Source organism: Scyliorhinus torazame, chromosome 1 (assembly GCF_047496885.1).
Source record: "Scyliorhinus torazame isolate Kashiwa2021f chromosome 1, sScyTor2.1, whole genome shotgun sequence".
Taxonomy (NCBI): domain Eukaryota; kingdom Metazoa; phylum Chordata; class Chondrichthyes; order Carcharhiniformes; family Scyliorhinidae; genus Scyliorhinus; species Scyliorhinus torazame.
Window position 1 is genome coordinate 380,051,478 of NC_092707.1, and position 26,937 is coordinate 380,078,414.

Consider the following 26,937-nt stretch of genomic DNA (forward strand, 5'->3'; position numbering starts at 1 on the left):
TTAAAAGAAGTTGAGATAAATTACTCAAAGGGAAATATACTTGCTGAGTGCCATGGGCAATACTGAAAGGAGAACAGTTATCTCCAAAAGACGAGCAGTCAGACCTAATTTGGAAAACCTTTAGAAGCTGAAATGGTACAGGCTGATTTACAGTGGAATCTTGTATGTTTCTGGCGGGGGCTGTTTATCTAGTCCTAATACCCGAGTGGATGTTGGGGAGATTATGATGACAGCTATTTAGTGTATCGTGGTCACGTCCTAATATTGCTGGTGAATTGTTATGAGACGGACCCACAGCCATACAGGATATAATCTCCCATTCAAACCCATTTGTCGTCTGCTCTTTCTTCCTGTGCTCTTTCATTACAGTCTGTATGGATAAAAACTGGTATGTTTGTTTTACCATCGGGAACTGTGTAATGAAAATCTGGAGATCATAATTTATACCAGCTATAGATGTACGGGTGGAAGCAAATTCGGAAATTAAATTGTATGGGAATGTTTCATGAAAAAAATGGAAGTTATTTTTCTTAAGGCCATCATGGAAATAAAAGGACAGTCCTTAGACGTACTATCTAACAATTTAGTTTCTTGACTATTGTAACATTCACATAGCTATTTTGCCACATTTTATTCATATTGCCTGTTGTTTCAATACTTAACAGTTTTGTTTTGGAATGACGAGATGTGGGGACATCAGTGAGCATAATGAAGTCTTCGTATAAAAATGTAACTCCTGAGACTTGGGGATTTTGGAGGGCTGTTTCTTTTGCCTCAGCAATATTGTCATACAAGATCTCAGAAGATGCATGACTAACCCTCCGTTAAACCTAGGACAGAAATACAGCTATGAATCATACTGCCATTGTACTGTCTTTCTGACTTTCCCCTCACCGATTCTGACTCGACAATTCTCAACAAGTGACACTATTTGGTTCAGAAACAAGAGGGCAGTTACAGAAAAAAGTACCATATATCTTGATATCCTTTTTAAAGTAGGGCACCCAAACAGGACTCAACTTGCTGTGCTTCCTAAGTGTGATATCTGCACGTTTGGACATACAACTCATTATTCCTTCACCCAAGGCATTAGTTTATATCTAGTGAAAAGATGAGGTCCCAATACAGATCCCTTGGGATGAGCACTTGTCACAGCTCAACTTTAGAATAGCTTTCCATGATCTCTTCTCTCTGCCTTCTACTCCTGTACTAATTTCAAACCCATACTGCAATGTTGCCTCCAATTCTTTACATTTTGCTAATGATCTCTTGTGTGAAACCTTATCAAATGCCTCTGGACTTCCATTCAGACAACATCCAAGATGTTCCTTTATCCACCACATTTGCTGACCTATTTCATAGTTCACTGCGCATGATGAGGAACCTTTTATACCAACTGGTGGACCTAATCCAAGTTGCCATAGCTTGGTTGTAGCTTTCGTGCTTCTGAATCTGTTTATTCAGGCCTCAGTTCAGGGATTTGTGCATCTAATTCAGACTGATACCTCAGCCCGAGTATAGCACTGTCAGATATGTCTCTTTTGAAGTGGATGTAAAAGACCCCATGGCATCATGGGTCACTGGATCAAAATAATAATAATCTTTATTAGTGTCACAAGTAGGCTTACAATAACACTGCAATTAAGTTACTGTGAAAAGCCACTAGTCGCCACATTCCGACGCCTGTTCGGGTACTCAGAGGGAGAATTCAGAATGTCCAATTCACCTAACAGCACGTCTTTCGGGACTTGTGAGAGGAAACCGGAGCACCCGGAGGAAATCCACACAGACACAGGGAGAACGTGCAGACACTGCACAGACAGTGACCCAAGCCGGGAATCGAACCTGGGACCCTGGCATTGAGAAGCCACTTTTACTTGTACTGTGACCAACATTTATCCCCTACCAGCATCACTCATTACTTAACCTGTGGAATAGGGTGTGCACACTTGGCTATTTGCTCACTTGAGAAACTCTTTGGTTTAATGATCTATGCAAAGAAGAATGATGTAATTATTCATATCTTGATGTGATCTTTCTTCAACTGATGTTGAACTTCTTTGCGCCACGTGTTTCTATAACTACAAATTCATAATTTTAGAACCTGACGCATTTGCCCTTTTTATTTCAGCAAAGTGAGTGGATAAGCTTGAAGGGGTAGATTTTGCTCCACTAACTTCATGCATAATCACAATGCAATCTGGAAAATGGGTTGCGCAGTGTTAGCTCTTATTCAGCTGTTTCATTCTCAAATCATCAGAATTTCATCTTGTGCAGGAAATTACTATTCCTTCCTTTTTTGTTCTAATCCATATATTTCTACGGTGGAATGTAGATTCCATGATGTGAATCGTAAAAGTAACTTTCGTCACATATATTGAAAAACGTTTCTCCCCCTGCCCCACCAAAGCTAGTCAAGTAATTGTATCCCTTGGGCCTTGGTTGCATTGCATGGAATCTTCTAATTCAAAACGGAGACTAACTAAATTGGGTACAGGTACATATTCTGTATTGTCATCACCTTGCGGAAAGGAGACCGTGGGACTTCGTTTAGGTAATTTCTATGAAGGGCCTTGGAAAAATATGTTGTTTGAAAAATGAACTTCGAGAACACCTGCAAAAACTGTAACTTGGAGTAAACCCCCTACACGGTCACAAAGTGTTATTGTTGGGATTTATTAGTGAAAGAGGCTGCTTCCTCTGTCAACATATGTTGTGTGAGGGCGAGGGCCCCTCCCTTGCTCTGCTGATTAACAATTTAAGATGCTGAGTCAAAAGCTTTGCATATAAAGGATGCCAAATGAGGATGGTTGTGGCACCACAGCTGCCGTGTGTGTGGCTGTTTAGACGAGGTGGATGTCCAGCCTGGTGTCTCACCCATCCAGCTGTTTCTGATGTGGGACCCTCGGCAATGAGTTCTCAGGAACCTTTTCAACACCATTAACTCGTATTGATATAGTGCCTTTGAAATAGTAAACTGCCCCAAGGCACATCGCAGGAGCATTATGATGCAAAATTTTACACCTAGCCACATAACGGCGACATTAAGACAGATATCCAAACGTTTGGTCAAAGATGTGGGTCTTCTGGCACGTCGTAATGGGGGAAAAAAGAGAGAGAGAGACAAAGGGGTTTAGGGAGGGAATTCCAGAGCCTTGGCAGCTGTGGGCAGAGTTTCCAGCGTTGGAGCGATTTAAAATCTGGAATGCTGAAGCAACTAGAACTGGAGGAGCACAGATATCTTAGAAGCTTTGAGGGTTGGAGGAGACGATAGAGATTGGGAATGATGAGGCCATACAGAGATTTGAAAACTACGGTGTGAATTTTAAAATCGAAGTGTTGTTTAATTGGGAGCTGAAATAGGTTAGTGAGAAGGTTGAGGGGGGAGAAATTAAATGGGACATTGGCGCAAGCACAGAGCCATCAATTACATTCCCAGCAGAGACCATGAATTAATGACAGGAACAAGGAACTCCAGCTCACATTTTCCCTCTTCCCTCCCCTCCATTCTCCCTCGGCAGCCTCAGAAAAAGAGTTGTTGGCACCCGTGATATAGTCACGATCACTCTGACTCTCCCCAGCTACTTCAGCATAAACATAGAGCTTTTGTTTCTTGTCTGCAAAGTTCAGTGCCAGACCACATGGTGTATTTACCCACTCAACTATTGACGGTGAAAATTCAACAAAGATCAAACAGTCAGGCGGCGCAGTGGTTAGCACTGCTGCCTCACGGCGCTGAGGACCTGGGTTCCATCCTGGCCCAGGTGTGTGAAGTTTGCACGTTCTTCCCGTGTCTACGTGGGTCTCACCCCCACAACCCTAAGATGTGTCGGGTAGATGAATTGGCCACGCTAAATTGCTCCTTAATTGGGGAAAAAAAAGATCAAACAGTCCAGGCACTACTTTTGATTTACCCAACCACGCACAACACATCACTTATTGTTCTGTGGTGGATATCTCAAGCTTCCTGTTGTGTATCCAGTGTTCAAAGTCCTTGCCCCATTTCATCAGCTTTGAATCGGGTGAATGTTTCCATACAAATCCCATCCCATGTATGACCTGACCTGTTTTATCAGGTCAATTCATTCCATGGGCATGGATGGTCTCCTGTTCAGAAAAGTGTGGACAGGTTCATGATGAAATAGCCAGAGGGACCAGTTAGAAATGGCTGACTTTCTTTGGAAACTGGAATTGCATCAAAGGATTACATATGAAAAAGGAATCTGGGTGAGTCAGGCAATTCGCATGAATATTTAAAAACCCGCCTGAGATCAAAATCCGGGAGAATTGTTATGAATTAGTTCTGCAGAGGGCAGGATGTCATTGCTTATTCGGTTGTTTTGAGGAAATTATCAGAGCTTAGACAAAGGGATTACAAGCCTTTGTTACAGTGACACAGGAGTGTATGAGACTCATGGTTTAAATAAAAGTTTAAAGAGGTAGCATGGATTGGAGGATGGCTGAGGCATGGAAGCATAAAATAAAAGTAACCAGAGGTTTCTTAGATTAACAAATATAGCTGTTAGTATACCCCTAGGGTCTGCGTCTAGGGCAACTTGTCCTATTATTTTTTTTTAATACATTTAGAGTATCCAATTCATTTTTTCCAATTAAGGGGCAATTTAACGTGGGCTGTGGGGGTGAAACCCACGCAAACACGGGGAGAATGTGCAAACTCCACATGGACAGTGACCCAGGGCCGGGATCGAACCTGGGACCTTGGCGCCGTGATGCAGCAGTGCTAACCACTGCGCCACCATGCTGCCCTAACTTGTCATATTATTTCATATGTATTCCATATTTATGTAAATGAAGGATTCTGCTGTAGGCAAAGTGGAATAATATTAACGTTGACTAACGACACCAAATAGGGTGACATAGCAAACTGAAGAAAGAGAAGACAGAAGAGTCATGCGAGCTCGAAACGTTAACTCTGTTTCGCCCTCCGTAGATACTGCCAGACCTGCTGAGCTTATCCAGATTTTTCTGTTTCTATTGCACATTTCCAGCATCCACAGTAGCTTGCTTTAATTTTAGTAATCCAGACACCCCTGGTCATGCTCTGGGGTCCCAGGTTCAAATCCCACCACAGCAGATGTTGGAATTTGAATTTAATAAAACAAAAATCTGGAATTAAAAGTCTAATGATGCCCACAAAACCATTGTTAATTGTCGTAAGAACCCAGCTGGTTCACTAATATCCTTTAGGGAAGGAAATCTTCCGTCCTTACCCGGTCTGCCTGACACGTCTGGTTGATTCTTAAATGCCCTCTGAAGTGGTCTAGCAAGGCACTCTGTGCATCCAACTGTTACAAAGGCAATGAAAAAGAATGAAATTGGACGGGCTACCTGGCATCGGCCTAGACCCTGTAACGACAATGGCAAACCAAGCCCTGTCGACCCTGAAAAGTTGTCCTACATCTGGGGGCTTGTGCCAAAGTTGGGAGAGCTGTCTCACAGACTAGTTCAGGAATAGCCTGACATAGTCATACTCGCGGAACCATGCCTTTCAGATAATGTCCCAGTCATCTCCATCATAATCCCTGGATATGTCTTGTTTAACTAGCAGGACAGACTCAGCAGAGGTGGCAGCACAGTTGTATACACTCAGGAAGGAGTTACCCTGGGAGCCTTCAACATTGACTGTGGACCCCATGAATTTTCATGGCATCAGGTCAAATACGGGCAAGGAAACCTCCTGCTGATTACCATATATTGTCAGCTGATGAATTAGTACTTCCAAAAGGCCGTTGATAAGGTGCCTCACGGGAGACTGCTGAGTAAAATAAGGGCCCATGGTATTCGAGGCAAGGTACTAACATGGATTGACGATTGGCCGTCAGGCAGAAGGCAGAGAGTTGGGGTAAAAGGTTCTTTTTCGGAATGGCAACCGGTGACGAGTGGTGTCCCACAGGGTCCAGTGTTGGGGCCACAGCTGTTCTCTTTATATATTAACGATCTAGATGACTGGACTGGGGGCATTCTGGCTAAGTTTGCCAAAGATAGGTGATGGGGCAGGTAGTATTGAGGAGGTGGGGAGGCTGCAGAAAGATTTAGACAGTTTAGGAGAGTGGTCCAAGAAATGGCTGATGAAATTCAACGTGGGCAAGTGCGAGGTCTTGCACTTCGGGGAAAAAAGAATAGAGGCATGGACTATTTTCTAAATGGTGACAAAATTCATAATGCTGAAGTGCAAAGGGACTTGGGAGTCCTAGTCCAGGATTCTCTAAAGGTAAACTTGCAGGTTGAGTCCGTAATTAAGAAAGCAAATGCAATGTTGTCATTTATCTCAAGAGGCTTGGAATATAAAAGTAGGGATGTACTTCTGAAGCTTTATAAAGCACTAGTTAGGTCCCATTTAGAATACTGTGAGCAATTTTGGGCCCCACACCTCAGGAAGGACATACTGGCACTGGAGCGGGTCCAGCGGAGATTCACACGGATGATCCCAGGAATGGTAGGCCTAACATACAATGAACGTCTGTGGATCCTGGGATTATATTCATTGGAGTTTAGGAGGTTGAGGGGAGATCTAATAGAAACTTAGAAGATAATGAATGGCTTAGATAGGGTGGGCGTAGGGAAGTTGTTTCCATTAGCAGGGGAGACTAGGACCCGGGGGCACAGCCTTAGAATAAAGGGAGTCACTTTAGAACAGAGATGAGGAGAAATTTCTTCAGCCAGAGAGTGGTGGGTCTGTGGAATTCATTGCCACAGAGGGCGGTGGAGGCCGGGACGTTGAGTGTCTTTCAGACAGAAGTTGATAAATTCTTGATTTCTCGAGGAATTAAGGGCTATGGAGAGAGTGCAGGTAAATGGAGTTGAAATCAGCCATGATTGAATGGTGGAGTGGACTCAATGAGCCGAATGGCCTTACTTCTGCTCCTATGTCTTATGGTCTTACTCCTCCATGTTGAATACCACTTAGAGGAAGCATTGAGGGTGACAAGGGTGCAGAATCTACTCTGGGTAGGGGATCTTAATATCCGTCACCAAGAGTCGCTAGGCAGCACCGCAACAGACTGAGCTGGCTGTTTCTGAAGAAGGATCAGCACGATGGCACAGTGGTTAGAACTGCTGCCTTACAGCACCGGAGACACTGGTTCAATTTCGACCTCGGGTGACTGTGTGTGGTGTTTGCACTTTCTCCCCGTGGCTGCGTGGGTTTCCTCCGGGTGCTCCGCTTTCCTCCCACAGTTCAAAGCTGTGCAGGTTGGGTGGATTGACCATGCTAAATTGGCCCTTAGGGTGGGGCTATGGGGTGGGGGGCTGGGCCTAGGTGGGGTGGTCTTCCGAAGTGTCGGTGCAGAATCGTTGGGCCAAATGGCCTCTTTCTGCACTGTAGGAATTCTATGCTATGATTCTATGATAACTCCTATACTGGGTTAACGGCAGGTGGTGAGGGAAACCATCAAGAGAGGAAAACATACTTCACCTCATCCTCACTAAGCTGCCTGCGACAGATGTATCAGTCTATGACAGCACGCTATAACACTGGCATGCATATAACTGGCAATATGGAAAATTGCCAGGTATGTCCTATATACAAGACAAATCTACCCGGTCAATTATGCCCTATCAGTTTACTCTCAATCATCAGTAAAGTGATTGAAGGGGTCATCAGCACTGCTATCCAGTGGCACTTTTTAAAACAAGTTTATTCGCAGGATCTGGGCATCGCTGGCTGGGCCAGCGTTTATTCCTCATCCCTATATGTCCTTCAGAAGGTAGTGGTAAGCTGCTTTCTTGAATCGCAGCAGTCCCTGAGGTATAGATGCATCCACTGTGCTGTTAGGGAGGGACTTCCCGTATGCACGGTAGCAGAGTGGTTAGCACTGTTGCTTTACAGTGCCAGGGTCCAAGGTTCAATTCCAGGCTTGGGTTACTGTCTGTGCGGAGTCTGCACGTTCTCCCCCGTGTCTGCGTGGGTTTCCTCCGGGTGCTCCGGTTTCTTCCCACAAGTCCTGAAAGACGTGCTTGTTAGGTGAATTGGACATTTAGAATTCTTCCTCTGTGTAACCGAACAGGCGCCGGAGTGTGGTGACTAGGGGCTTTTCAAAGTAACTTCATTGCAGTGTTAATGTAAGCCTACTTGTGACACTAATAATGATTATTATTATTTTGACCCAGCGACAGTGAAGGAACAGCGACATATGCCTAAGTCAGGATTGTAAGTGACATGGAGGAGAACCTTCAGGTGGTGGTGGTGTGTTGCCCTTGTCCTTTTAGATGATAGTGCTCATAGGTGGGAAGGTGCTCCCTGAGGAAGTTTGGTGAGTTCCTGAAATACATCTTGTAGATGTACACACTGTTGCCACTATTTGTTGGTGGTGGAGCGAGTGAATGTTTGTGGAAGGGATAGCAATCAGTGGGTTGCTTTGTCCTGGATGGTGTCGAGCTTCACTCATCCAGGCAAGTGGAAAGTATTCCATTCCACTCCTGATTTGTGCCTTGTAGATGGTGGACAGGCTTTGGGGAGTCAGGGGGTGAGTTACTCGCCGCAGGACTCTTAGCCTTTAACCTGCTGTGGTAGCCACAGCATTAATGTGGCTAGTCCAATTCCGTTTCTGATCAATGGTAACCCCTAGGATGCCCCTGGTAGTGGGGGATTCAGTGATGGTAATGCCATTGAATGTCAAGGGGCAGTGGTTAGATTCTCTCTTCTTGGAGATGGTCATTGCCTGACACTTGAGTGGTACGAATGTTACTTGCCACTTATTAACCCAACCCCAACTTGGCATTAACCTGCTCACTGACAGTCATTTTGGATTCTGCCAGGGCCACTCAGCTCCTGACCTCATTATATCCTTGGTTCAAACGTGGACAAAAGAGATGGAGTCCTGTGGTGAGAGTGACTGTCCTTGACATCAAGGATGCTTTTGATCGAGTATGGCATCAGGGAGCCCTCGCAAAACTGGTGTCAAATGGAATCAGTGGAAACTCTTCACTGATTGGAGTCAGATTTGGCCAAAGGAAGATGATTGTGGTAGTTGAAAGTCAATCATCTCAGTTCCAGGACATCGCTGTAGGAGTCCTTCAAGGTAGTGTCCTAGGCCCAACCACATCAACTGCTTCACCAATGACCTTCCCTCCATCATAAGTACTGTAGTGGGGATGTTCGCTGATGGCTGCACAATGTCCAGCACCATTCATGACTCCTTACATACTGAAGCAGTCCATGTCTAAATGCAGCAAGACCTGGACAATATCCAGGCTTGTGCTGACAGGTGTCACATTCTTAACGCATAAGTGCCAGGCAATGACCATCTCCAACCAGAGATGATCTAACCGTCGTCCCTTGACATTAAATGGTATTACTATCTCTGAATCCCCCACTGTCAACATTCTGGGGGTTACCATTGACCAGAAACTGAACTGCACCAGCTCTAGTCCGAACTACCAGGTCACAGACTAGGAATCCTGCAGCAACTAACTCTCCTCCTGACTCCCCAAAGTCTGTCCACCCTCTACAAGGCACAAGTAATGGAATACTCTCCACTAGCCTGAATGAGTGCCGCTCCAACAACACTCGAGAATCAAAGCAGCCCGCTTGATTGGCACCCCTTCCACAAACATTAATTCCCACCACCGATCACAGTGGCAGCAGTGTGTACTATCTACAAGATGCACTGCAGGGATTCGCCACGGTTCCTTCAACAGCATCTTCCAAACCCATGACCTCTACCATCTGGAACAGGAGTGGTCAACCTGGTCAACGTTGATATGCACGTAAAGTAAGGGCAGGTGTAGTGAGTTGCATGCTGATTGTGCATAACATTGACTGAGAGAGCCATGCGCTCCCTCTGTGTCCAATCAAGCGGATATTTATTTTCAATTATTTTGCCGTTGATGATGGTTCTAGTAATATATGAATAATTAAACATTTCCTGTGACTCATTATGAAATATTTGGCATGTATTAAGTGTATTTAATCTTATTCCTGGGGTCATTGTCAGTGAACAAGCCTGATTTGAACCTTGCCGCCCACTGAGATGGAGAGCCATTTATCCTGCCCACTCACCAGCCTAGGTTGGCCATTATGATCTAGAAGGACATGGTCAGCAAACACATGGGAACACCACCACCTGGAAGTTCCCCTCCAAGTCACGCAGCATCCTGACCTGGGAATATATCCCCATTCCTTCACTGTCGCTACACCCCAGGGACTGCAGCTGTTCAAGTAGACAGCTCACACCGCTTGCTCAAGGGCAATTAGTGATGGGCAGTGAATGCTGGCCTAGCCAGCGAATCCCACATCCTGTAAATGAATAAAAAATAATTGATATAAAAGAACATTGGAAACAAAATGCAAGGGAAGACTGTAAGATTGTACAAAGTAGGTCATGAAAATAAGAACATAAGAACTAGGAACAGGAGCAGGCCATCTGGCCCCTCGAGCCTGCTCCGCCATTTAATGAGATCATGGCTGATCTTTGTGGACTCAGCTCCACTCTCCGGCCCGTACACCATATCCCCGAATCCCTTTATTCTTTAGAAAGGCATCTATCTTTTTCTTAAAAACGTTTAAAGAAGGAGCCTCAACTGCTTCACTGGGCAAGGAATTCCAGAGATTCACAACCCTTTGGGTGAAGAAGTTCCTCCTACACTCCGTCCTAAATCTACCTCCCCTTATTTTGAGGCTATGCCCCCTAGTTCTGTTTTCCCCGACCAGTGGAAACAACCTGCCCGCATCTATCCTATCTATTCCCTTCATAATTTTATATGTCTCAATAAGATCCCCCCGCATCCTTCTAAACTCCAATGAGTACAGTCCCAGTCTACTCAACCTCTCGTCATAATCTAATCCCCTCAACTCTGGGAAATAGTACACAGGGAGTACAAAGTATGTCATGAAAATAGCACACAGGGAGTATTTCCCACCCAAACTCTTAGTGATCAATTCAGTGGGAAAAATCCGTGTTTACACTGGAGAACCACTTTCTTTCTTCTCCTGCCCATCCTGTCAACTGTACTGGCAGCGGTCAGAGGAGATGTCATTCTCTTCTCAGCCAGTGCATCGGATGTACAATGTGTAGAGCAGCTGCAAAAGCCTGAGTTAAATGCGCTCAGAAATGATGTAGAAAGTGAAGAATTTGTTCTAGTAAAGAGATGAACGGTATTTTTTTCTGTCTGTGCAATTCTCCTGCTGGGCACCACGTTTCTGGAACGTTTTTTTTCTGGAAACAGCTTTTTTTTCTGGGTAGAGAAACCTATTTTGTGTTCCATCACCTTTATGAGGGTAATTGAAAAAATAAATAGTGCTGCAGGTTGTTTGTTGATAGAAATCAGGGTCATAGCCACAGGAAGCATTTAATTTTATTGGCTTCTGATGTCAGACGTCTGAGGATTTCTAATGGTGTTTTGTAACATACCAATTCATGGCTGTTAAAATAGTAGACAGCCATGCTGGCAGCTCATTACTGCCTCAGCTACAGGCTCCATGGAGGCATCGAGACAGTGGGAGTCAACACACAGCAGCTGGAGCTTTCCCGTTTCAGCCGCTCACTTTCTCCATAAGATTGGCAACAGTTTATTTGCTAGCTTTAATTACTTTCTGAATGAATTTGTGTCCGTATAGTGGTGTTTAACTTTTGCAAGTTTCCCTCTTGGTGGAAAGAAAAGAAACATTTTGTCCATAATAGAATCAAGCGCCAGGGTCCCAGGTTTGATTCCCAGCTTGACTCACTGTCTGTGCGGAGTCTGCACGTTCTCCCCGTGTCTGCGTGGGCTTCCTACGGGTGCTCCGGTTTTCTCCCACAGTCCAGAGATGTGCAGGTTAGATGGATTGGCCATGGTAAGTTGCCCTTAGTGGACAAAAATAAAGATTAGGTTGGGTTACGGGGATAGGGTGGAGGTGTGGGGACTAAGTAGAGTGCTCTTTTCAAGAGCCGGTGCAGACGAGGGGCCAAATGGCCTCCTTCTGCACTGTAAATTCTATGTCTAAGGAGCACTGAAAAGAGGCCATTTAGCCTATCGTGTTCGTTCCAGCTCTTTGAAAGAGGTTTCAATTAGTGCAACATTCCCACCCTTCCCCAATTGCAGTTGCACAGTGGTTAGCACGGCTGCCTTACAACTCCAGCGTCCCGGGTTCAGTTCCGGCCTCGGGTGACAGTCTGTGTGGAGTTAGCACTTACTCTCCATGTCTGCGTGGGTTTCCTCCGGGTGCTCCGGTTTCCTCCCACAGTCCAAAGATGTGCAGGTTAGGTGGATTGGAAATGCTAAATTGCCCTTTAGTGTCCAAAAAGGTTAGGTGAGGTTACTGGGTTGCGGGGCTAGGGTGGAGGTATAGGCTTGAGTAGGGTGCTCTTTCCAAGGGCCGGTGCAGACTCGATGGGCCAAATAGCGTCCTGCACTGTAAATTCTATGATTCTACCCTGCAGATATTTACAGTTCCCTTAGCATTGTGTTCTAGAACATCAGAACATTGTAACAAAGAATTCTTCTCATTATGCCTTGGAAGTTTTAATTTACTTGTTCTTTCATTTGATAACTGAAGTTTCAAAGAAGTTTGCACAAGCTGATGAGAAAGTAAGTCCTAAATAAACTAGGGGACCAGGGAGGTTCTCACGATCCTTCTTATTGGAATAGATGTTTCATTCTCAAGGTACGTTTGAGAGAATGAAGGCTGCTTTTCCTGCAAGTTTGATCATATCTTTCCAGAATATCAACACTGCAATCTTCCCATACAGAATCTGGCTATTTCTTTCATGAACCAATCTTCTGGCCTCAATCAACCCCCTCATTGCAAGCTGTTCCAGCTTTAATCACGATCCCCTGCCCTCTGTTAAACTTGTTCCACACAGCACCCTGCCCTTCCTTGTCCCGGTGAACCTGAAAGGATTGTTATAGGTTTATTTTCTCGGTACGATTATGTACAAAACTCGTCCGATGCCCACACTCTGACGTTTGCTCTGTTTCTGCATCTATTTCCAATATTTATTCAATCTTGCCTCTATCACTCCCTGCAGCAAAACAGTCCTCCATGTAAAAACAATGCTCCTAACTCCTCTCTCATGTTCTCAGCAACAGCTCACCTTATAGATTCACAAACCAAATGAAATAGTGATTGCTCTCTCAAAACTCTTCAATATTAAATCTCCTCTTGGCCTTCTCTACGCCAATGAAAATAGTTCTGGTGTGTCAAGCTTTTCCTCTTTACATTTAGTTTTCTATTGCTTGTATTATCCTGGTAAATCTGCTCTGAATATGGCTTTGATGTACTTCTGTAATCTGTACTCCAGTATGGGCGGCATGGCAGCACAGTGGTTAGCATTGTTGCTTCACAGCACCAGGGTCACAGGTTCGATTCCTGGCTTGGGTCACTGCCTGTGCAGAGTCTGAACGTTCTCCCTGTGTCTGCATGGGTTTCCTCCGGGAGCTTTGGTTTCCTCCCACAGTCCAGAGACGTGCTTGTCAGGTGAAGTGTGCATTCTGAATTCTCCATCTGTGTACCCGAACAGCGGCAGAATGAGCCGACTAGGGGTTTTTCATAGTAACTTAATTGCAGTGTTAATGTCAGCCTACTTGTGTCAATAATAAAGATTATAGACTATTAATAAAACCCAAGACTCCATAACCTTTCTTCAGGCCTTTTCTGACTGCACTCTCTTCCAGGAAATTATATATTTGACCTCCTAGTTCTAACAAGTGGATGAAAGGTTATTGGGGTAGGCAGGAATGTGGGGTCGAAGTTATAATCAGATCAACCATGACCTTTGAGCGGCACGATAGCACACTGGTTAGAACTGTTGCTTTACAACAGCATGATCCCAGGTTCGATCCCCGTCTTGGGCCACTGTCTGTGCGGAGTCTGCTCGTCTCCCCGTGTCTGCGTGGGTTTCCTCCGGGTGCTCCGGTTTCCTCCCACAAATCCCGAAAGACTGCTGTTAGGTAATTTGGACATTCTCAATTCTCCCTCAGAGTACCCAAACAGGCGCCGGAATGTGGCGACCAGGGGATTTTCACAGTAACTTCATTGCAGTGTTAATGTAAGCCTACGTGTGACAATAAAGATTATTATTGAATGGCAGAGCAGGTTCGAGGGGCTGAGTGGTCTATTCCTACTCCGAATTTGTATGTTCTGTTCATCTGCATCCTCATTGCCTTGCCGAACATTTCTTGTTTGTCCTCCCAAAATGTACTATCCAAGCTAAACTCCAGCTTCTACATCTTATGCCCATTCTTGTAACCTGGCTGTCTCTTCCTGAAGTCTTTTGCAGTCCTCCTTGCTGTTTGCCAAACCACCTATCTCTGTGATGAATTTTGAGAATGTGCCCTGTGTAACACCTGTGTACACCAAGAACGCAAGTTGATCTTTGGTGTACATCTTTCTCTCACCCAAGCAACACTTACTCTCTTTTACATTTCCTGACTCTAACCAACTGCTGCTCCATCTTACACCAAGCCCCTCAATTTTATTAACAATCCTTTGGTGAGACACTGTTTAAACTGTATGGGATAGCACGGTAGCATTGTGGATAGCACAATTGCTTCACAGCTCCAGGGTCCCAGGTTCGATTCCCGGCTTGGTTCACTGTCTGTGCGGAGTCTGCACGTTCTCCTCGTGTGTGTGTGTGGGTTTCCTCCGGGTGCTCCAGTTTCCTCCCACAGTCCAAAGATGTGCGGGTTAGATGGATTGGCCATGATAAATTGCCCTTAGTGTCCAAAATTGTCATTAGTGTTGGGTGGGGTTACTGGGTTATGGGGATAGGGTGGAAGTGTGGACCTTGGGTGGAAGTTTGGGAGCTTGGGTGGATAGGGGCTGTTTAGCACAGGGCTAAATCGCTGGCTTTGAAAGCATACCAAGGCAGGCCAGCAGCACGGTTCAATTCCCGTATCAGCCTCCCCGAACAGGCACCGGAATGTGGCGACTAGGGGCTTTTCACAGTAACTTCATTTGAAGCCTACTTGTGACAAACGATTTTCATTTCATTTTCATTTCAAGTGTGGACCTTGGGTAGGGTGCTCTTTCCAAGAGCCGGTGCAGACTCGATGGACCGAATGGCCTCCTTCTGCACTGTAAATTCTATGATTCTATGAAACCACCATTTGAAATTCTATATATATTACATTTACTGCATTTCCATTATTGGTTACTTGTGCAGAAACGGCATTAAATTTGTCAAACACGACCATCGGGACCTGTTGACTCATCCACCTTGCAAATTGTTTCAGAACCAATTTCTTTACAATTGTTAGCTCAGTCAGTTGTTCCACATTACTCCTCTGGCACACACTCACATTGATCTTTGCTTGTAAAACCAACCACACTTGCCCTTCACCATTAGGCTACTTCCTTCATCCATGGGTGGTCCTATCCTTTCCCTACCTATTAATATGCATATGAAAGGTTTTACTATTTAACTTTATATTACATTCCTTCTGATCTCCCTCGCAGCTCCCTACTTCTCTTTCCATATTAGGCTTGGTTATTCACGGTACCACTTCTGTTATTTTTCTGTGGACTTTTTGTTTCATGTGCCTCCCGTTCACTCTGTAGTAATATATTTTATGCTCTACCTGATGTTGTATTTTGCGCTGCTGATCTGTCAACTTGCTCACTAACTTTTCTGCCAAGTTAATTGGGCTGGCTCCCGTCTTATTGCTAACTTGATTTTTTTTTTTCTCCAAGTCCATCACTTTTACTTACGAATACTTTCTTCCCATTCAATTGAACTGTTAAATTAACTGAGTAACCAAAAGCAACTTTAGGAGGTGATTAATTTTGAACACCATTGGCCAAAGTTGAAGCTAAAGCAATCAAGTTATTTATCGGCAGATACGTGAAGTAACCATGCCATAATTTTCACTTAATTGGTTTTTAAGTCCCTGAAGATAAAGTTCACATGAGGCTATTGGAAATCTTTTGTTATGGCTACATTTTTGAATTAAATACTAGCTGTTCTCCCCTGGTGTTACCCGTGACAAGTCTGGGTCACAGTTATGATGGCTATCAGCTACAATAAATCTGCTCTGAACCTTATTAAGGTCACTGTGCGGTTCATCCATGCAGGGCTAATTAGGAACATCCTGAGGCTAAATATTAGGGACAGTTTCTGTAAATCAGCTGCGTTTAAGTCATTGGCTTCTGTCCTTGGGGGCCAAGGACATTTTATCAATGTTAAAAGCGGAAATGACTGTCTAGCTTTCCTTTTTCTAAAGAAACATCTACTTTTGGCGTTTTAAAGTGTGGAATGTGTAGATTTTCCTTGTGTATACTGTTACTAAACTGTTCTGAGTAAATTAAATTGTTTCTAAAACAATTTAAGCACTCCAGTACCTGTCGCTGTCATGTGGTGTGATGACTTTTCCAAAGGGTTCTTCTGAAATGTACACTCCATTGTAGTAACATTGAAGAAAAAAGTTAAGTGATCTTCAGCATGGAATTTGATTGATGGGAGGGGTCGCTTTCAATTGTTTTTCCGTATTTCCTAGTGGGTTCATTTTTGTCATGATTGCCTCAGACTATAAAATATTTTTGTAGTCCGTGTCTGTTCTTGTAGCTTCATGCCATACAGTACGCTAGTTTTATTGCCTTGCGTTTCGAGAGAGACTTGCAGACAGTCATTGTGAAAAGCTACTTCCGCATTGATTGGAAAGCAAGCTGACAAAGAAAAGCGATTACGTTTTAAAGTAGTATATTTGTTTTATGGTGAATGACAATATGCTGCATTGATTCTCAAATGATGGGCATAGGGTCTATCGAGGTAGAGACACCAGCACCTTCCAGGTCTGGGCATGAGGCTTGACTGGGTCTAGGGATAAGATCTGCCCAGGTGGGGCCCATGCAGTCTGCCTGGGTGATGGGACGAGGCTTGTTTGGGCTCATGGCCTGTCCAGGTGGGAGCAAGGGACCAGTTCAGGTTGGAACATCATCTATCCGGATGTGAATATGAGGTTTCTCAAAGCAGTAGAATGGCTGTTCCAGATATGGACATGAGGCCGACACACTTTGGAAACTCAGTCTGGTATGAGACATCCTCCTTGGAGGTATCTCACATTTAAGGGCTGGTGAGTACTTGGTACTCTTCTTGCCTATGCTGCCACTTTCAGATCAATGTAAAAATATCAGTATTAATATAATTAGACCAAACCAGCAGCAGTCATACACAACTGTGTGTTCTTTGGATAGGGAATGTACACCCATGGGATACATAAATTATGACTGACAAAACCTTGCACAAAAAGCCCTGTGGGAGGAGAGAGAGAGAGAGAGAAAAGATAGCCCTATTATGGTGCGATAGATTTGGTAGATTTCAGGTGTGACAAGATATCGGGTGAGATTCTCCGTAGCCCAACGCTGAAATCATGATCGGGTGGAGAATGGATTCCGATGACAGAATCGGGGCAGGGGCCGGTTTGGCGCCAGTTTGCCATGCTCCGCCCCCTCCAAACTGGCGCCATGGGGACGCGCGTCATTGTCAGGCCCACCCAAGCTGCTTCTCCCCAGGTGGGCGGTGTTCCCGACAGCACGAATCACGTGTGGTCCCAGCAGTCGGGAACCCAACGTGCCGGCTGCGGACAGTGTCCTGAGCTGCCACACCCGTCCGGGATCCGTGCCGCGGGGGGGGGGGGGGGGGGGGCTTCTGCTAGGGCTGGGGGGGGGTGGCCATGAGGTGGGCCATGGGGTCGCGGTTGGCGAGTTGGTTGGCCAGCACGACCAGCACCATGATTTCCGGTGCATGCGTGGCCTGGGACCCGGCCATTCGCCGGCCGTTTTCAATGCGTTCTGCAGCCGTTTTCAATGCGTTCTGCGGCCATTTTCAATGCGTTCTGCGCCCGTTTTCAATGCGTTCTGCGGCCATTTTCAATGCGTTCTGCGGCCGTTTTCAATACGTTCTGCGGCCGTTTTCAATACGTTCTGCGGCCGTTTTCAGTGCGTTCTGCGGCCGTTTATGCGCTGCAGTTGCTTGCCCAGGTTCGCGCTGGTTTTCCGGTCGTGAAACTCCTGCGGATTCTCTGTTCGAGCCGGAACTTAGCCTCAGGAATGGAGAATCCAGTCCCCAGTTTCTAACTTGCTGCTCTGGCTGTTGTTTTTAGCTCATTGTATGTTTTATTTAATTTAACCTTATTCACAGTTGAGTTGAAATGCCTTATTTTTTATTATTTGTCATACTGCAAGATCCACCCTCCAAATTTGGTTATAATCGTAACCTGAGAGAAAGAAGAAAAAGCCAGGCTGGCCAGCTAGTAGAAATTACTTGGGCCATTTTAATCTCTTCCTACCTCTGCTTATGGTTTTTTTTAAACTTATTTGTGGAAAATAGCTAAATGACAAAACTTTGAGTGCTTTTGTCGTCTTGCCACCCACCCTTATCCCCTGCTGCAGATAGTGAGTTGTTTGCAGGATTTAGTGCCTTGGACAATAACTATCCTTTGCCCATTATTCATGTATGGCCCTTGACTGTGATAATGACAGACTATTCAAACATGGCCAATGCCCACTCCTGTCCTCTCGATGTACATATGCATACAATTCTGGATAGTGATTTTCTGTGCCCTGTCACATGGACACTGGAGCTAACGTCAGTGCACATACCACCACCCTGGCTGAGGATAGCTGATGAAGTAAAGTCTGTGGAACTTGATGAATGGTCATTTGACTTTTCCTGTTTAGGCTCTTGCAGATCACTTTGAAGACAAGACCATGTCTGTAGTGGAGCGTCTAAAGATTTTCTACTGTTGCCAAGTGCCTCCGCACTGTGTTGTTCAGGTATGTCTATAAACCTTCCGCGTGCTCTCCATCTCTAAGGAGGATAATGTGGCCATCTTGTGCGAAAGAAACTGTCTTGCTTAGCACTGCTGCCTCATAGCACCAGAGACCCGAGCTCAATTCCAGTCTTGGGTGACTGTGTGGAGTCTGCACTTTCTCCCCCTGTTTGCGGGGGTTTCCTCCGGGTGTTCCGGTTTCCTCCCACAGTCCAAAGAAGTGCAGGTTAGGTGGATTGTCCAAACTAAATTGCCCTTGAATTAGGTGGGGTTACAGGGACCAGTGGGGGCATAGGCGTAGGTAGGCTGCCCTTTAAGAGGGTCGGTCAGGCACAATGGGCCGAATGACCTCCCTCTGCACTGTAGGGATTCTGTGGTACTGAACTGAATTGACAGCCTAGCTATGTGCTAAAGTCTCAGAGCCCACAAGCCTCTGACTCAGTGCTACGAGTGGGATTCCTAAGCAAGTGGACACCTGAAAACATGTTTGTTACAAATATATGTTTGATTTTTGTGCTTTATGTGCAGTGGCACTTCGGCATGAGTATTTATCACCCAGTCTCAGATTGTACTAAATTTGACAACAAAGTTTCGCATTTGTGCAAAATATGTCCTATTAGTCTTTGAGAAATGCCTTTTTGGCAATGATCTTTCAAAGCTCCTTTAACAGGAAATGTTCTTTACATCACATAATGAAGAAGTGAGGCAGGTGGATACATTGCTGGGGTTTTAAAGACATTTTCTTTTTCATTTCAGCGTCAGCTTGCGACCCTCCTGTTTGAGCTGGGATGTACCAGCTCAGCCCAACAGATCTTTGAGCAGTTGGAGATGTGGGAAGATGTTGTTATATGCTATGAAAGAATTGGGAAACATGGAAAGGTGAGAGAACACTCGGCTGTGAGGTAACAATTGGGCTGAATTGAGCACAGATTGTTCGAGGAGCTTTTTCGTGTGCTGCACGACGATTTTATCTGACCAGTTATTCTTTCGATCTGCTTGTTCGCAGTAATTTAAAAGCTGTGGCATTGAAATGAATATAAAATCGGACTCCATGCAATATTGACTACATTTTTACCAATTTGCCACGGGGGAGGGGGTTGGCAATCTTTGAAAACTCGTGGAAATATCTGTGAAAAACGGCTTCTGAAAAGATTCACTCAAAACTGTGGTTCTTGTTTTTCCTGTTAGCTACTGGACCAGGCAGATGTTGCAATGTTGCAATGTTACACATTTACTTGCCAGCAAAATTCCTCTCTTATAATTTCCCTGCAGGAAGTTTGTAAATGACAGATGGCATTTTGTAAAATCTATATTTGGCACCTGGAAACGTCATGCATCACAGTCATTCCTCAGATTCAAAAGAAGGATTTAGCACCCTGCACCATGGAGCTTTCCTTTATGAAATAATACCGATATTTATATAACACTTCGCCACTTGAAATATCCCAGAATATTTCACCCAATCAATTAAATGTCGACATACTTGTTATGCAGGCAGATGCAACAGCTAGCCTACTCCAGCAGTAAATTGAATGATTATTTGATTTGTCTTTTTGTGTGACCTTGGTTGAAGGAGCAGAGGTAAGAATGCATGATGAATATTGCCATCAAATCTTTAACTTCTACCTGAATCACTGGCGCAGATGACGGGGGCCCTGGCTTAATGTCTCGCCAGATTTGCCCAAGGCTGCAAAGCCTCCATCTGTTAGTAATATTGGAACGTTTCTTTGAATTCTTTCATGGGATGTGGACGTCACTGGCAAGTCAACATTTATTGCCCATTCCTAATTGCCCTTGAGAAGGTGGTGGTGAGCCACAACCTTGACCCACTGCATTTCATCTGGTGTAGGTCTCCCACAGTGCTGTCAGGGATGGAGTTCCAGGATTTTGACCCAGTGACAGTGAAGGAACGGCAATATATTCCCAAGTCAGGATGGTAATTTGAAGGGGTGTTGCAGGTGGTAGTGGTCCCATGCATGTGCTGCTGCCCTTGTCCTTCTCGGTGGTAATGGTCACTGGTTTGGAAGGTGTTGTCAAAGAAGGCTTGGGAAGTTGCTGTAGTGCACCCTGTATATGGTGCTGTAGTGCACCCTGTATATGGTACTGTAGCCATGTAAAATGGCTGACTCCCGATTAGAATGGCCAAACCCCGATTTAAAATGGCGAACGGAAGAGGCTGATGGGAAAATCAGCCAACAGGACTCAAACAGACAGCTGCAGGTAAAACAGTGTATTCGCCTCTGGACAAGCCAGACCAAACCGATACCTGCAGCCATCAACATCAGAACACCCCAGCAATCTGCATACTAAGCAGCCATCCCCAGGAACAATTGCTACAAATTAGCAACACAAAGCCGACCCAGACCTTTCGGCGCCAGCAGGAGCTGACACAAAGAAAGGTAAACGACCACCCCTCGATCAAGGAATCGCTCCAGTATTGGAGAATATCGAACCAAGTGATTGGGACCAAGTCCAATCACTTGGAACCAGGTACAAGGTCCGCCCCGAGAGGCGGGAAGCCCCTAGGGACTATAAGAATAGGGGCCAAGTTCAAATCGACCCTTCTTCTCCTCTCCGCACCCTTCGAGACGCTTGCTGAAAGAGAACGTAGGTTTTACTCCAACGATCGCTACCAGATAGACACTCCTGACTATCGACCTGTACCAGTTTTTGAATCCCGCAGGCTCAACCCATTCGAAAGGCCATTCGTTTCCCTGACCTGGTGGGCCATTTCCAAAGTTAAGTATTGGCCTGTTAGTGGTAGGAAGTAGTTTAGAAGTAGAATTAATGTATAAGTATTAATTGCTGTATATAATAAATGAGCGTTGATTTAACTCTTACTAAGCAGTGTGTTGGATTATTAATCATTACTCGACTTGAACCACGTGGCGGTATCAGAAAGATACATGGCGACTCGAGCAAAGGTGACAGAATTAGAGCAAATAAACTAAGGCTAAAACGAGCAACAGTACACACTGCTGGCACGGTGCGCTGGCTGGTGGAGGAATTGAATGTTTAAAATGGTGGATTGGGTCCCAATCAAGCTGCTGCTGCTGCCTCTGATCTACTCTTGTAGCGACAATATTTATTTGGCTGGTCCAGTTAAGTTTCTGGTCAATGGTAAACCTCAGGATGTTTATGATGAGGGATTCAGTGAATATAATGCCAATGAATGTCATGGGGAGGTGGTTAGCTTTTCTCTTGTTGGAGCAGGTCGTGGCCTGGCACTTCATGATCACAAATGTTGATTTCGGGTGTATGGGTCGGGGAGGGCAAGGTGTCGGAAATACACCAGGAGTTGAAAGAAGAGGGGGAAGCGCTGGTAGAAGAGTTGAAGGGTAAATGGGAGTGGGAGCTGGGGGAGGAGATCGAGGAAGGTCTGTGGGCTGATGCCCTAGGTAGGGTTAATTCCTCCTCCTCGTGTGCCAGGCTCAGCTTGATACAATTTAAGGTGGTCCACAGAGCGCACTTGACGGGGGCGAGGTTGAGTAGGTTCTTTGGGGTAGAGGACAGATGTGGAAGGTGCTCAGGGAGCCCGGCGAACCATGTCCATATGTTTTGGTCATGCCCGGCACTGGAGGGGTTCTGGAGAGGAGTGGCGGGAGCAATATCTCAGGTGGTGAAAGTCCGGGTCAAGCCAAGCTGGGGGCTAGCAATATTTGGAGTAGTGGACGAACCGGGAGTGCAGGAGGCGAAAGAGGCCGGCATTCTGGCCTTTGCGTCCCTAGTAGCCCGGCGAAGGATCTTGCTAATGTGGAAGGAGGCGAAGCCCCCCAGCCTGGAGGCCTGGATAAAAGATATGGCTGGGTTCATAAAGTTGGAGAGGATTAAGTTCGCCTTGAGAGGGTCTGCGCAGGGGTTCTACAGGCGGTGGCAACCGTTCCTAGACTATCTCGCGGAACGTTAGAGGAAGGTCGGTCAGCAGCAGCAGCAACCTTGGGGGGATGGTGGAGGGGACGTCCTGGGAGGGGGGGGGAGGGGGCGGGGAAAGGGGGGACTGCCTGGGAGGGTGGCTGAGCAAGAGATAACATGAAGGGTTGGGGAAACTGGCACGTACGGCTGAGGGCCAGTGTACAAAGCTGTGTAAATATATCATTTTGCCATGTATATATCTTGCTCTGTGCGATTTCTCGTGTTTTTTTTGTTACGGGGGGGGGGGGGTTATTGTTTGTAAGGGAGAAAAATTGTGTTAAAAAACTTTAATAAATATTTTTTTTTTTTTTAAATGATCACAAATGTTACTTGCTGCATGTGGACATGGGCTGCTTCAGCATCTGAGTGATGTTGAACATTGTGCAACCATCAGTGAACATTTCCACTTCCGACCTTATAATGGACTAAAGGTCATTGATGAAGCAGCTGAAGCTGGTAGGATACTACCCGGAGAAACCCCTGCAGTGATATCCTGAAACCGAGATCTCCAACAACCAAAACCATCTTCCTTTATGCCAAGTATGACTCCAACCAATGCAGAGTGTTCCCTCTGATTCCAATTGACTTCAGTTTTTCGAGAGCTGCTTGTTCCCATGGTCGGTCAAATGCTGCTTTGATGTCAATGGCAGCCGCTCTCATCTCTTGAATTAGTTTATTTTGTCCACGTTTGGACCAAGGCTGAAATGAGGTCTGGAGCTGAATGACCCTGGCGAAACCCAAATTGACGGTCAGTGAGCAGGCTATTGCCGGGTAAGCGTTGCTTGCTAGCACTGCCGACAACACTTTCCATCACTTTGCTGATGATGAAGGGCAGACAGATGGAGCTTTAATTGACCGGCTTAGATTCATCCTGATTTTTGTGGACAGAACCTATCTGGGTAATTTCTCACAGTGCCAGGGCTTGGCTAAGAGCGTGATTAGCTCAAGAGTACTATTGCCAGTGTCCTGTGCTGCCTTCAGGTGTTTCTTGATATCACATGGAGTGAAGTGAATTGGATGAAGTCTGATATCTGTGATCCTCCGGAGAAGGTAGAGATGGATCATCCAGTCTGCAATTCTGGCTGAAGATGACTGCAAATGCTTCAGCCTTGACTCCTGCACTGACATCCAGCCATCTGCCATCATTGATGATAGCGATATTTGTGGAGCTTCTTCCTTTGCTTAGTTGTTACATTTCCCTCCGCCATTCACGACTGGATGTAGAGCTTTGATCTGATGGTTGGAATCGCATTGTTCTATCCAAAGTATGCACGTGATCCTGCGTTGTAGCTTCTCCGGGTTCGTATCTCATTTTTAGGTCTGCTTCTGCTGGAGGGGCTGGTTTAGCACACTGGGCTAAATCGCTGGCTTTTAAAGCAGACCAAGCAGGCCAGCAACACGGTTCAATTCCCGTACCAGCCTCCCTGAACAGGCGCCGGAATGTGGTGACTAGGGGCTTTTCACAGTACATTCATTGAAGCCTACTTGTGACAAGCGATTTTCATTTCATTTCATTTTCATGTTGTTTCTGTTCTGAACAAATTCAATAATTAGAGAAGTTAGCTGAAGTTTCTTGTATGATGCATTATTTAAACTGCTGGTCAATGGCTTATGTACATTATCCATTTAGAAATACATTAGCTTACCTAGGCCAATGTGAGTATAGAAAGGATTAAAGATTGAGTTAAATTTCTGATTTCTTTTTGTCTTTGCAGTTTTTCTACTCTTTGTATTTCCTCTTTATTTCCCTTTTTCATTTGTTAAAAGAAAACTTTCCTTGGCAAAGCTATGTTTTCACAGGCAATGTCATCGAAGGTTGGGGTATTGATTTGGAAGGAGATCAGGGGGAAGAGAAGAAAGCTAGTCATTTTACAACAGCAGGACTGATGAACTGATGAGAACAACGAGCTGAGCAGCCACTCTGACAGAAGTTACAATATTTTTTAACCACACAAATAGAGACACTCGGCTTCCACATGGCGCCTTGGTTGGTCCCCTGGCTGAGATCGGACATGTGTGTCTGGCAGTATAGTACACTGTAGCTTTTTATTCTGCTACTTAATCATTGGATGTGGAAATTAGCTTATGATATTGACATTGGCTCTAACTCTCTGTGACTTAGTGCCAGAGTTTCAGTGATCATATATAACTAAGCTAGCATAAGAGAAGGAGCCAATGTGCCTCAACATTTATTGATCACATCAAAGCCTTTATTTCCATGTTGGCGCATTCTTAAGTGGAGCAAGGGGATATGGGGTTTAAACAATATGCTTCCATGACTTAGGACAATTCAGTGTGATTTTTGAAAACCCCAGCCACAAATTACATTTAGTACTTTTTAAATCCTCATTTTCTTGTTACCTCACAAAATAGAGATGTGTTTTTCTGTGGACCTATGTCGACAAAAATAATCGTGCTTGATGCTAAGCTTGAGGTGTGGAGCAATTATTTGTAAGTGTACATAAAAAGCAAGAGGGTAGCCAGGGAAAGGGTTGGCCTACTGAAGGACAGGCAAGGGAATCTATGTGTGGAGCCAGAGGAAATGGGCGAGGTACTAAATGAATACTTTGCATCAATATTCACCAAAGAGAAGGAATTGGTAGATGTTGAGTCTGGAGAAGGGTGTGTAGATAGCCTGGGTCACATTGAGATCCAAAAAGATGAGGTGTTGGGCGTCTTAAAAAATATTAAGGTAGATAAGTCCCCAGGGCCTGATGGGATCTACCCCAGAATACTGAAGGAGGCTGGAGAGGAAATTGCTGGGGCCTTGACAGAAATCTTTGGATCCTCACTGTCTTCAGGTGATGTTCCGGAGGACTGGAGAATAGCCAATGTTGTTCCTCTGTTTCAGAAGGGTAGCAAGGATAATCCAGGGAACTACAGGCCGGTGAGCCTTACGTAAGTGGTAGGGAAATTACTGGAGAGAATTCTTTGAGACTAAATGGATCTACCTCCATTTGGAAGCAAATGGACGTATTAGTGAGAGGCAGCATGGTTTTGTGAAGGGGAGGTCGTGTCTCACTAACTTGATAGAGTTTTTCGAGGAGGTCACAAAGATGATTGATGCAGGTAGGGCAGTGGATGTTGTCTATATGGACTTCAGTAAGGCCTTTGACAAGGTCCCTCATGGTAGACTAGTACAAAAGGTGAAGTCACACGGGATCAGGGGTGAGCTGGCAAGGTGGATACAGAACTGGCTAGGTCATCGAAGGCAGAGAGTAGCAATGGAAGGATGCTTTTCTAATTGGAGGGCTGTGACCAGTGGTGTTCCGCAGGGATCAGTGCTGGGACCTTTGCTGTTTGTAGTATATATAAATGATTTGGAGGAAAATGTAACTGGTCTGATTAGTAAGTTTGCAGACGACACAAAGGTTGGTGGAATTGCGGATAGCGATGAGGACTGTCAGAGGATACAGCAGGATTTAGATTGTTTGGATACTTGGGCGGAGAGATGGCAGATGGAGTTTAATCCGGACAAATGTGAGGTAATACTTTGCGTCAGTCTTCACAGTAGAAGACATGAGTAATATCCCAACAATTCAGGAGAGTCAGGGGGCAGAGTTCAATATGGTAGCCATCACAAAGGAGAAAGTGCTAGAGAAACTAAGAGATCTAAAAAATTGATAAATCTCCGGGCCCAGATGGGCTACATCCTAGAGTTCTAAAGGAGATAGCTGAAGAAATAGTGGAGGCGTTAGTTATGATCTTTCAAAAGTCACTGGAGTCAGGGAAAGTCCCAGAGGATTGGAAAATCGCTGTTGTAACCCCCCTGTTCAAGAAGGGAACAAGGAAAAAGATGGAAAATTATAGGCCAATTAGCCTAACCTCAGTTGTTGGCAAGATTGTAGAATCCATTGTTAAGGATGAGATTTCTAAATTCTTGGAAGTGCAGGGTCGGATTAGGACAAGTCAGCATGGATTTAGTAAGGGGAGGTCGTGCCTGACAAACCTGTTAGAGTTCTTTGAAGAGATAACAAATAGGTTAGACCAAGGAGAGCCAATGGATGTTATCTATCTTGACTTCCAAAAGGCCTTTGATAAGGCGCCTCACGGGAGACTGCTGAGTAAAATAAGGGCCCATGGTATTCGAGGCAAGGTACTAACATGGATTGACGATTGGCTGTCAGGCAGAAGGCAGAGATTTGGGATAAAAGGTTCTTTTTCGGAATGGCAACCGGTGACGAGTGGTGTCCCGCAGGGTTCAGTGTTGGGGCCACAGCTGTTCTCTTTATATATTAACGATCTAGATGACGGGACTGGGGGCATTCTGGCTAAGTTTGCCGATGATACAAAGATAGGTGGAGGTGCAGGTAGTAT

The 26,937-nt window shown here is 45.2% G+C and overlaps 1 protein-coding gene across 3 annotated transcripts in view; it reads left to right on the forward strand.

Annotated features, from left to right (window-relative positions):
• Nucleotides 1-26,937, forward strand: part of ttc27 (tetratricopeptide repeat domain 27) — a 328,446-nt gene that overhangs the window by 163,285 nt on the left and 138,224 nt on the right. For all 3 annotated transcript variants that reach the window (XM_072512247.1, XM_072512241.1, XM_072512254.1), the window contains 2 exons: nt 18,617-18,712; nt 19,465-19,587. In XM_072512247.1, the coding sequence (XP_072368348.1) occupies nt 18,617-18,712; nt 19,465-19,587 (219 nt within the window). The remainder of the gene's footprint in view (nt 1-18,616; nt 18,713-19,464; nt 19,588-26,937) is intronic.